This window comes from Bufo bufo, chromosome 1 (genome assembly GCF_905171765.1).
Source record: "Bufo bufo chromosome 1, aBufBuf1.1, whole genome shotgun sequence".
NCBI lineage: Eukaryota > Metazoa > Chordata > Amphibia > Anura > Bufonidae > Bufo > Bufo bufo.
This window is the reverse complement of record NC_053389.1, coordinates 408,424,505-408,436,972: the sequence shown is the minus strand read 5'-3', so window position 1 is coordinate 408,436,972 and position 12,468 is coordinate 408,424,505. Positions and strand designations below refer to the sequence as shown.

The 12,468-nt window shown below is 41.6% G+C and overlaps 1 protein-coding gene across 2 annotated transcripts in view; it reads left to right on the top strand.

Annotated features, from left to right (window-relative positions):
• DPYSL3 (dihydropyrimidinase like 3) overlaps positions 1–12,468 on the top strand; it is a 133,637-nt gene that overhangs the window by 92,085 nt on the left and 29,084 nt on the right. For both annotated transcript variants that reach the window (XM_040406266.1, XM_040406274.1), the window contains exon 2: positions 11,721–11,809. In XM_040406266.1, the coding sequence (XP_040262200.1) occupies positions 11,721–11,809 (89 nt within the window). The remainder of the gene's footprint in view (positions 1–11,720; positions 11,810–12,468) is intronic.

Below are 12,468 nucleotides of genomic sequence, written 5' to 3'. Positions count from 1 at the left end.
CAGCCCGCCCATCTCCTCCGGAATGCGATCCTCCCTGTGAGCGTATGTATTTGGTGCATTCGCAGTGAATGTCTGACCGCTTTCTGCACAGACATCTCCACTGCGCCTGTTCCTCGGCGCACTATGACGTCATCGGTGCAGGCGCAGTGGAGATGTCTGAGCAGGGAAGCGGTCAGACATTCACTGCGCATGCGCCGAATACATACGCTCACAGGGAGGATCGCATTCCGGAGGAGATGGGCGGGCTGGAGGGACGTGCTGGGCGGCAGCATTTTGTGAAGGTAGACCGAGCCTCTAGGTGCTAATAACGCCCCCATAGCACCTAGAGGCTCATTAGCATATCAATATAAGTTCTTTTTTTAGCGAAACGGCTGCCCCAAAAGCTATTATATTAGGATTGTTTGGTAGAGCAGACACTAGCAGATCGCTAGTGTCTGAAAGCTAATTATGTGAAAACGAAGTGGTAGAAACACTTTAAGTGGCTGAGAGTTCAATTTCTGAGTGTGTAAAGGGACCAGGAAGAGAGAAGTATTGTTGGAATGAGAACAGTGGAGATCAGTAAGGTATGACGTTTACTTTACTTTTACACCATTCTAAGCCTTTTTTTAAAATTGTAACCAGTCAGATAACACATTCAAGCATTGCTTAGGCCATCAGCCTTTGAATGATGGGAATCTGACCTCTAGGACACCCACAGATCAGTACAATGAAGTGCTTGCAGCTCATTGAGTTCAAATGAATGGGACAAGCTACTGTACCAGGAACAGTTGCTGGTGTAAACAATGCTATGGACCTTTAATTGTGCTAAACTGCTGTCCAGAAGGTCGGATCCCCATTGATCAAACATTGATGGCCTGTTCCAAGTATCAGAGAACCTCTTAATTAAACTACATGCATAAAAAAGTGATTATTTCCATATAATCATATAGTACATTATTTTGATTGACAAGTCCATTTTTCTAGCTATCGAGGAGAGATAAATGCATTGCATGTGAGCAAAGTGCAGTGACAATGGACCACAGAATCATTTACTGTACTTTATGAAAAAAAGAAAACAAGGGCGAATTACTGCTGCCAATATTGTTTACTAGTGGACCAGGCTTAGGCAAATGGTGCCCCCTTGCCTGGCTCTGTTTAAAATGATGTAAAATAGAATTCTTTGTACTGAGGGAGCCTGTTGGTGTTTCATGCTGTCTGTGGTTCCCTTCATCGGTTTGAATGTTCAGTAGGTACAGTATGGCATGTAGGATACTCGTGGTCTTAAAGGGTTTCTACCACTTCGTTTGGACATATTTAGCTGTCAGACACTAGCGATCCGCTAGTGTCTGCTCTACCAAACAATGCTATTATAATAGCTTTTTGTGCAGCCGTTTCCATAAAAAACGAACTTTTATTGATATGCTAATGAGCCTCTAGGTGCTATGCGGGCGTCTTTTCAGCACCTAGAGGCTCGGTCTACCTTCACAAAATGCCGCCCAGCGCGTCCCTCCAGCCCGCCCATCTCCTCTGGAATGCGATCCTCCCTCTGAGTCAGCGGACGAATTCTTGCGCATGCGCCATGCGCGTCTGTCTTCGGCGCAGGCGCAGTTAATGTCTGACCGCTTTCTGCACAGACATCTCCACTGCGCCTGTTCCTCGGAGCACTATGATGTCATCGGCGCAGGCGCAGTGGAGATGTCTGTGCAGAAAGCGGTCAGACATTAACTGCGCCGAAGACAGACGCGCATGCGCGAGAATTCGTCCGCTGACTCAGAGGGAGGATCGCATTCCAGAGGAGATGGGCGGGCTGGAGGGACACGCTGGGCGGCATTTTGTGAAGGTAGACCGAACCTCTAGGTGCTGAAAAGACGCCCGCATAGCACCTAGAGGCTCATTAGCATATTGATAAAAGTTCGTTTTTTATGGAAACTGCTGCACAAAAAGCTATTATAATAGCATTGTTTGGTAGAGCAGACACTAGCGGATCGCTAGTGTCTGACGGCTAAATATGTCCAAACGAAGTGGTAGAAACGCTTTAATCAACATGACTATGTTGTAATCACTTTTTATTTTTGTATATTTTTTATATATTATTTTTTTTTTTAAGAGATCGTCCACCTCCGTTTTCAGTTCCCTCCATAAACTTGAAAACCGCCACATTCAACAATAATTATAGGGGGAGCCTTTGAATTTCTCAAGCTTGGAAAATAAGGAATTACATGACTCAAATTAAAATCAGTTTGTGGTTGCTTCAAGTTAACATAGGCAGTTCTCCAAGCCTGAGAGCTGTGCTTGATATGGTCTTAGGCTGCTGTTAAGGGGGCCAATTAAGGAGCTCCCTCTATCAAATTAACATGCTATAATGGCTTATTAAAATAAGCTGCCATCAGCTAAGCATCTCTATGTATGCAGTAATCTATATTGGCGAAAATTCTAGAAACTACATGTGTTCATGTGATCCACTACTGTACAGTGGGGCAAAAAAGTATTTAGTCAGCCAGCAATTGTTCAAGTTCTCCCACTTAAAAAGATGAGACAGAATGGGGGGAAAGAATACAGGAAATCACATTGTAGGATTTCTAATTAATTAATTGGTAAATTCCTCGGTAAAATAAGTATTTGGTCACCTACAAACAAGCAAGATTTCTTGCTCTCACAGACCTGTAACTTCTTCTTTAAGAGGCTCTACTGTCCTCCACTAGTTACTGGTATTAATGGCACCTGTTTGAACTTGTTATCCGTATAAAAGACACCTGTCCACAACCTCAAACAGTCACACTCCAAACTCCACTGTGGCCAAGACCAAAGAGCTGTAGAAGGACACCAGAAACAAAATTGTAGACCTGCACCAGGCTGGGAAGACTGAATCTGCAATAGGCAAGCAGCTTGGTGTGAAGAAATAAACTGTGGGAGCAATTTTTAGAAAATGGAAGACATATAAGACCACTGATAATCTCCCTCGATCTGGGGCTCCACGCAAGATCTCACCCCGTGGGCTCAAAATGATCACAGGAATGGTGAGCAAAAATCCCACAACCACACGGGGGGACCTAGTTAATGACCTGCAGAGAGCTTGGACCAAAGTAACAAAGGCTACCATTAGTAACGCACTACGCTGCCAGGGACTCAAATCCTACAGTGCCAGAAGTTTGCTAGAGAGCATTTGGATGATCCAGAAGAGGATTGGGAGAATGTCATTTGGTCAGATGAAACCAAAGTAGAACTTTTTGGTAAAAACTCAACTCGTCGTGTTTTGAGGAGAAAGAATGCTGAGTTTAATCCAAAGAACACCATACCTACTGTGAAGCATGGGGGTGGACACATCATGCTTTGGGGCTGTTTTTCTGCAAAGGGACCAGGACGACTGATCCCTGTAAAGGAAAGGATGAATGGGGCCATGTTTCGTGAGATTTTGATTGAAAACCTCCTTCCATCAGCAAGGGTATTGAAGATGAAACGTGGCTGGGTCTTTCAGCATGACAATGATCCCAAACACACCGCCCGGGCAACGAAGGAGTGGCTTTGTAAGAAGCATTTCAAGGTCCTGAAGTGGCTTAGCCAGTCTCCAGATCTCAACACCATAGAAAACCTTTGGAGGGAGTTGAAAGTCCGTGTTGCCCAGCGACAGCCCCAAAACATCACTGCTCTAGAGGAGATCTGCATGGAGGAATAGGCCAAAATACCAGCAACAGTGTGTGAAAACCCTGTGAAGACTTACAGAAAACGTTTGACCTCTGTCATTGCCAACAAAGGGTACAGTATATAACAAAGTATTAAGATTAACTTTTGTTATTGACCAAATACTTATTTTCCACCATAATTTGCAAATAAATTCTTTAAAAATCAGACAATGTGATATTTCTTTTTTTTTTTTCTCATTATGTCTCTCATAGTTGAGGTATACCTATGATGAAAATTACAGGCCTCTCTCATCTTTTTAAGTGGGGGAACTTGCACAATTGGTGGCTGACTAAATACTTTTTTGCCCCACTGTATATCTTAGAGCAGGTCATCTGGGAATCATTTATGTTTACTGCATGGACTACTATTCAAGTACTCAATATAACAGACGTTTTTCAATAATTTAGTTGCCAAGAGAGCCCAAGTATTGTACAATTTTGTATTAAACAGAGCTAAAAACATGACTCTGGTACAATTACAAACAGATGGATCACATATTTGGGAAAACATTCATAGGCAAACCTTACAACAGAAGTCCCCAACTTGTGGTGCTCTTGGTTATGAAAAACTGACTAGTACAATCACCATTCATATACTGCTCTTCTAAAATGGATGATGGGAAGGTGGTTGAATGTTACACCCTGACAGCCATGCTTGTAATTGGGGCGTCCAAATAAGACCCATATATAGAGTACAACAGATTTCTCAAATTTAGGCAGCTCTCCACAGTGCAATCCTTTACTGGGCTTGGTGATCTCAACCTACAACCTGCATGCCATTCTTCTTCATATGCCACATCCTATGTGGTATAGTATATCTGTCCCTCTAAGCTAGGTTAATACATTGGATTATTTTTTAATTTTTTTTATTGGATTTGTGATATACAGTCCTGATCAAAAGTTTAAGACCACTTGAAAAATGGCAAAAAAAATCATATTTAGCATGGCTGGATCTTAACGAGATTCCAAGTAGAGCATCAACATGCAACAAAATGGGAGTGAGACAAAACATTTTTTGAGCATTCAATTTAATGAAAACAACGAATAAACTGAAACAGGCTGTTTTTCAGCTGATCAAAATTTTAGGACCACATGCCTTTAAAAGGCCGAATCTGTGCAAAGATGTGGATTCATTGTCATTTTCTGTCAGGTAGTCCCATGTTGTGATGGCAAAGGCAAAAAAACTCTCCCTTTTTGAACGTGATCGGGTTGTTGAACTGCATAAGCAGGGTCTCTCACAGCGAGCCATCGCTGCTGAGGTGGGATGCAGTAAGACAGTCATTTGGAATTTCTTAAATGATCCTGAGGGTTATGGAACAAAAAAGTCAAGTGGAAGACCCAAAAAAATGTCCTCTGCACTGAGCCGGAGGATCCAATTGGCTGTCCGTCAAGACACTGGACGATCCTCGACCCAAATTAAGGCCTTTACTGGTGCTGACTGCAGCCCCATAACCATCAGACTGCATCTGAGACTGAAGGGCTTCAAAAACAAAGACTTTGCAAGAGAGCACCAAACATGGGACATTCAAAGGTGGAAGAAAGTTTTATTCTCTGATGAGAAAAAATTTAACCTTGATGGTCCTGATGGTTTCCAACGTTACTGTCATGACAAGCAGATCCCATCTGAAATGTTTTCTACGCGCCACAGTGGAGGGGCGCCATAATGGTCCGGGGTGCTTTTTCCTTCATTGGAACAATGGACCTTCAGGAAGTGCAGGGGCGTCAAACGGCCGCTGGCTATGTCCAGATGTCGCAGAGAGCATTCCTCATGACTGAGGGCCCTCGTCTGTGTGGTAACGACTGGGTTTTTCAACAGGACAACGCTACAGTACACAATGCCCGCAGGACAAGGGACTTCTTCCAGGAGAATAACATTACTCTTTTGGCCCATCCTGTGTGTTCCCCTGATCTAAATCCAATTGAGAACCTTTGGGGATGGATGGCAAGGGAAGTTTACAAAAATGGACAACAGTTCCAGACAGTAGATGGCCTTCGTGTGGCCGTCTTCACCACTTGGAGAAATGTTCCCACTCACCTCATGGAAACGCTTGCATCAAGCCTGACGAAACGAATTTTGAAGTGATAAACAATAACTGCGGAGCTACTCATTACTGAGTTCATGTTTGGAAGTTGGATTTCTGTTTTAGGGGGGTTTTGAGTTTTTTTTAGAGGTGTGGTCCTAAACTTTTGATTAGCTGAAAAACAACAGCCTGTTTCAGTTTATTCGTTGTTTTCATTAAATTAAATGCTCAAAAAATGTTTTGTCTCACTCCCATTTCTTCTTGTTGCATGTTGAAGCTCTACTTGGAACCTTGTTAAGATCCAGCCATGCTAAATATGATTTTTTGCCATATTTCAAGTGGTCTTAAACTTTTGATCAGGACTGTAATATGGTATTCTATAAGTGATCATTGCACATTCATCTTATGTACTGGCAGAAAGAGTATATTAAGTAAGACGTCAAGCTGTATATTTCTTTGGCTGTAATCTTTTCTAATCCCTGGCTTCTATCCGCCCACTTGAAATGCGAAAATCACTGGATTTCGAGCACAAAGGTTTGGTTTGTTGCTTGGAGTCAGCTAACTTTTCCAAGTTTTTTTGCAGCATGACCAGCTCTGTATAGTGTCAGAACTTGAGGGGGAATCAAAGACGTATTTGTTTATAAGGACAAAGGATGTGCCATGCATGTTGTTAAATCAGAGACCTGTCTCTTGCCTCCATGCCCACAGACCAATGTCAAAGCACACATGTACTAAGTTAAACCTTTCCATGCCATGACGTGGGTGTAAGGATAACCATATAAGGTGATGAAAGAGCCTACATGTCTACAGAACGGCTATTGGGCACTGTGTACAAAAGGAAGGAATGCAGTTAAATGAGTGTCAGTTTAGGTCAATGTGCCCACTCCAATATTTAGGTGGAGTAGTCGGCACCACCAGGTATTTCTTACATTTTTCTTCTCATTGTATAGCCTATAAAGTAGCTTATAAAAAATTAAATGATTCAACATATTATATGCCAGTGTTTTTACAAGAGAAGAAAAATTTAAAATTTGATTACGGGAGAAGTGTCTCCAAATCACAAACACACCACTGACATAGCAGACAATCTCATACATATACCTGTTATAGATTTCCACATACTTGGTGCTGCACTCAAAGGGGTTTTAAGCAGTAGGCTTAGAGTAGCTTAAGGTGCTGCACTCACAGGGGTTTCAAGCAGTGGGCTCCGAGGGGCTTAAGATATGAACCCACTGCTTCTCCAGTCCTCGCTGCTCTCCTTGACACACTGGAAATGCCAGCAGAGGTACGCTCAGCCAATCACTGGCTGGGGCAGGGCACTGGCCATTGATTGGAGTGTTGGGGGATCAGTGAGGACGCATATCTGAGCTCATTATATAACTAGTGACGGCAGGCACTCATTATCTGTAACCACCCGGAGACTATGAACATCACATTTTTATTATATCTACCAATTACACATGTACATATAAAACCTCTTAAAAGATATTAAAAAATAATTTTTCAATGAAAACTAAAAACAATATAGGTTGAATCTTGTCTGCCAAAAATGTGTATACTAGCAGACTCTACGTTGGTTTTTCACCTCTGTCATACAGTATGTACATACATTGTATATATTTCCTAATGCTACATCAGAATATGGAGCAAATTTATCATAGAAAAAGTTGAATGTTCATCCACATGTCCTAGTGTCCAATAAACATACTGAGAAAGGCCCCAGTGTTGAGGAAACGTAAAAGGAGATATGAGAGAACTTTAGAGGACTTTATAACTATTTCTCTCATATCTCCTTTTACGTTTCCTCAACACTGGGGCCCTTCTCAGTATGTTTATTGGACACTAGGACATGTGGATGAACATTCAACTTTTTCTATGATAAATTTGTTCCATATTCTGATGTAGCATTAGGAAATATATACAATGCGAATTGCAGTCCCCAATGCATGGAACGGCTGAGCAACAGCTGTGTGCATGACTCCTTAAAGGATCTCACCAGATCTGCTCTTATGCTGCTAAGATTGGCTTCTCCTAACTTTGAGCCATCATTACTGTCGTGTGTATCATGATAACATTTCTGTCAATTGATTACATACATCTAGGTTGGAAAAAGCACAGATCAGGAGTCTTTCTTTTTTCATAATTTTTTTTTTGTTTTTGTTTTTTGAAGTCCACAAAATGTCTTCTCTCCAGGCTACCAAAAGTTTGAAATGGGCTTCTGCTGTGGTCTAACCGTATAATTATATAGTTATATGCAAATCTTCATCACAAAGCAAGTACCAGAATTAACAGATCCATAAACATTACACAGGAAGAGAGGGAAGGCAGATAGCATATGAAGATAATTATCATTGCAAAACCGAAAGGGTTCCCAAGGAAATAAATTCCAAAAAATGTCCTAAAAATATAAGCTGGTTTCGTCATGTCACTGCCTCCTTTCTTCAGTGACAGTTTTCTGACTCTACCTAAAGGCTGCAGTGAAGATGTTTGATTAGTAAGAGGCCTATATTTTCTCCTGGAAGTAAAGGAAAGATCAGTCCTGAACTTTTAAGACTGATTGGAAATGCTGAGAAATTTTAATGTGAATTAAATAAAGTTTCTTAAGGACAATTCAAATAATCCAGGTTTTTAACAACTATGAGTTATTGATCAATTGCTCATGCTAGGTTCACACTAGATTTATGATATCCAGCAGCCTATTCAGGTAGACTGTTTCGGGCTGAAAGCCGGCATTTATGCCAGACACCGGCCAGATCGCCGTTGGATCGTATTGTAGTCAATGGGCAGCTGATGGAAATCCACTCCAGTGGGCTCTCCAGAAGAAAACAGCATGCCAGATTTCATAACTCTTCTGTGAATGAAGCCTTAGGAAACAATTCATATACCTATTTCTAACATCAACTGCCAATCAGACAATATCTTCTATACAGGCAGAAGCCTCCTTTTTAAAGGGAACCTGTCATGATAAACAAGGTGTCTGCAGTCGGCATGATCAGCATATCCTGCTCTGTAGTGTGATGCCTGAAGATTAGATACCATTTGTATGGTGACAGGTTAACCATGCATACACCAAGAGAAGTCTGGTTGTGTGCCTGCCCAACTTCATGTCTTGGGGATTGCCTGTCTGTTCCTTACACTGTGCAAACTTAGGTTTAGTTATCAAAAATAAGTCTAACATAAATTCATAGTGGAGGATCGAGAGGATGGAGATAGAGGATCGAGTGAATCACAGATTTCTCAAAGCCACCATTTACCACTCCTGACATGTCTGTTTTAATAGCTTTATGCATTCCCCATGTAATAACAATTCTGAAGCATCTATTCTTATGGCTCTATGTTCTGCCATTCCTTTATTATTTCTACTAGAAGTTATGAATGAATTGCTAGCAGTCTGCAGTAAGGGTACAGAGGGGTGGTAACCAGTTGGGGGTATGTACCTGCACAGACTCACTCTATCCAATCAGTGCTGCCATTTTCAGACTGTGCAGGTACACCCCCCCTCCCCAACTGGTTACCACCCCTCTGTACCCTTACTGCAGACTGCTAGCAATTCATTCATAACTTCTAGTAGAAATAATACAGGAATGGCACAACATAGAGCCATAAGAATAGATGTTCCAGAATTGTTATTACATGGTGAATGCATGAAGCTATTAAAATAGGCATGTCAGGAGCGTTGAAAGGTCCTTTTTAAATGTTATTTTAATATAATTCAGCATGGAAAACTAGTTGCGTTTGTAATTTACAGTTGTGAGGTATTCTATTTACTTTATTATTATGGCACCACCTGCTGTTTATTACCGTATTTTTCGCCCCATAAGACGCACCTAGGTTTTTGAAGAGGAAAATAAGAAATCTGTGGATGGCACGGTTATGGGGAGGGGGATCTGTGGATGACACTTTAGTTACAGTAGCGCTATCCTGTGTACTACTACTTACTATCAAGCTCCCGTACCGTAGCAGGCAAAGGGTCGGCAGCGTAACGTCGCTCACATCACGCGCCTGCTTCATTAATGAAGCAGGTGGAGCAGGCACATGACGTGAGGGAGTGACGTTACAGCTGCCGGCCGCTCTGCCTGCTACAGGAGGTTGATAGTAAGTAGTAGTACAAGGGATAGCGCTACTATAACTAAAGTTAAGAAGAGGTTAAGGATTACAGTTTACATATGAATACTGCTGTGAGCAGTATGTAATGTGCACGTCCACCTCCTGATATTGTCGTACATGCTCTGTTCCATCCTTCAACTGCCACCAGCCGGATCTACTGTTAGAAGCTGACAGGGGGAGAGAGCTGCAGCCGAAAAGACATGCCCCCTTAGCTGTGATAGGGAGACAGCTGCAACAGAAAGGACACATGCCTTGAGTTGCTAGCTTGAATAAAATCTAGCAAAGCCACTGGATCAACGAATGGGGGAGCTCTGGATCCATATGAGGTATAGGACTGGTTTTAGCAGTTAGAAAGCGATTGTCACGTACTACATGATGTCTGATTTTTCATTTTTTACATCAATCATGGCATAATCCTTTTAACTATGCTGAAAAAAAATATTTAATGGGCTCTGACTGATTGTTATATGTACAGTATCTCAACACATGAGGTCCTTTAAATACACCAGAGTCGAATATATGCAGTGAGACTGCTATTCCTCACTTTCCATTGAATAAGCTCTTTTACTGGAGCTGAATTTGAGCTGTCAAGCTCTTTGTCTCCTAACAGAAGTGCTTTTTACTCATTGAATGTTCATTGAATTTTACTCAATGGTCTTGGGACTCGCATATCTATTGCTAGTCTACTGTTGTACACTGTTTGGTCCCATAAAGCATGGCATACCATAGAGGCAGACCACGCAACTGCTGTAGAAGTAGGGTGGTGGGCAGTACATAACTTCTCTTCCCAACATGAATCCCTCACTTTCCTGTAGCTACCACTAGGGGGAATTTAGTGCATAAAGAGCTTTACATCTTCCATTGATTACTAAATGTTTCCATAAATTACTAATAATAATGTTTGGGCTCCAACTCCTCTTTCAGATCTGAGGTCACATAATAGTAACTATCCGAGGTACAAAGATGCTGCATGACTTTCCGTCTACTAATCATGTGACCTCCTTCACTGACTGTCCTGACACCTTAGACAGAGTGTGCCAGGTCAGCAAGCATGCATGTGGCCACAAGTTCGGCATTCAAGAAATTGTATCTGCTGATCATGCAACCTCTTCAATTGATTGCCCCATCCTATTGACAAAGCATGTGGTGGTTTGGAGCAAGCACCTGGTTTCAGCGGCACATGCGCACAGAATTCCCTAAACTCTGCTGGTCTCAATAAAATTCCTGTCACCCTCTATCTAAGGGGGAGGGACAATCAGTAAAGGAAGTTACATGATTGGCAGACAGAACATCATGCTACGTCATTCTACCTTGGATAGTATCAAGGAACACAATTGGGGTGCAAGGCATTGAATGATTGGCGTCCCTTTGAGAGGTAGAGATTTCAGACATAACATGTTGAACAGCGAAACATTTTGGATGTTTTCCTTTAAAGTGCTGTTTTCCTGCCGGTCTTAGCTGCGAGCATGACCTCATTCTCCATTGTTAATTATCTATAGTCATTATGAGCCTTTTTTTTTAAATCTTATATTAATTAATACATGCAATTTCGGTTTTAATTATTTCTATACACCTGCTTGTTTGCATGGAGCCTTTATGGGGTTAATTTTCTTTTGAACTTCATTAATAGTTATCATGTGTGGTTTCACATGTGACCCCGCCACAATATGAATTGCACGCATATAAGTATTATATGTAGGGATTCACATTTACAACCATGAGTAAGGTAGTGTGTCCAGAACGAGTGGGTTGTGCACAGTCTACCTGTAATGGATGTTTGTTCTTGGATGAAATAAAGACTTTTAAAGAATTTTACTATATGGATGCTGGGATCTTCCTTCCACGTTTCTCAGGCTGCGTCCACAGCAGTCCCATGCAGACGAGCTGTAGTATGGGCCTTTGTAACTGAAACCTTATTTTTTTATTTTTTTAGAGTGATCGTCTTCTGATCAAAGGAGGTCGGATAGTGAATGATGACCAGTCTTTCTATGCAGACATCTACATGGAAGATGGCCTTATCAAGTAAGTTTTATGAAATCATGCATTTCTCTCGATAGCATTTTCAATGCTTAGACATACTGTAGATTATATAGTTTTCTTTTCTCTTGCTATTTCTTTGCTTAGTTATTGGTTTTTAGGAAACTTGTTTTATAATAGCATTTGCCTGTATTTTTTTTTTTACAGTTTTGCTATTTTACCATGTAACTCATTGCTACTGGGTAATGGTCCAATTTCAGATAGAGTAGTTTCTCTCTTAAGATGGCCGTACACATAAGGCTACTTTAACACTAGCGTTTTCAATTCCGCTATAGAGATCCATCATAGGATCTCAATAGCGGAAGAAAACGCTTCAGTTTTGTCCCCATTCATTGTCAATAGGGATAAAACTGAACAAAACGGAATGCACCAGAATACATTCCATTCCATTTGGTTGCGCTCCCATCACGACAGAATAATGCTGCAAGCAGCGTTTTTCTGTCCGCGATGTGGTGCGGAGCAAGACGGATCAGTCCTGGCACACAATGTAAGTCAATGGGGACGGATCCGTTTTCACTGACACAATAGTAAACGGATCCGTTGTCCATTGACTTTCAATAGTGTTCATGACGGATACGTCTTGGCTATAAAAGACATAATACAACCGGATCCGTTCATGACAGATGCATGCGGTTGTATTATGG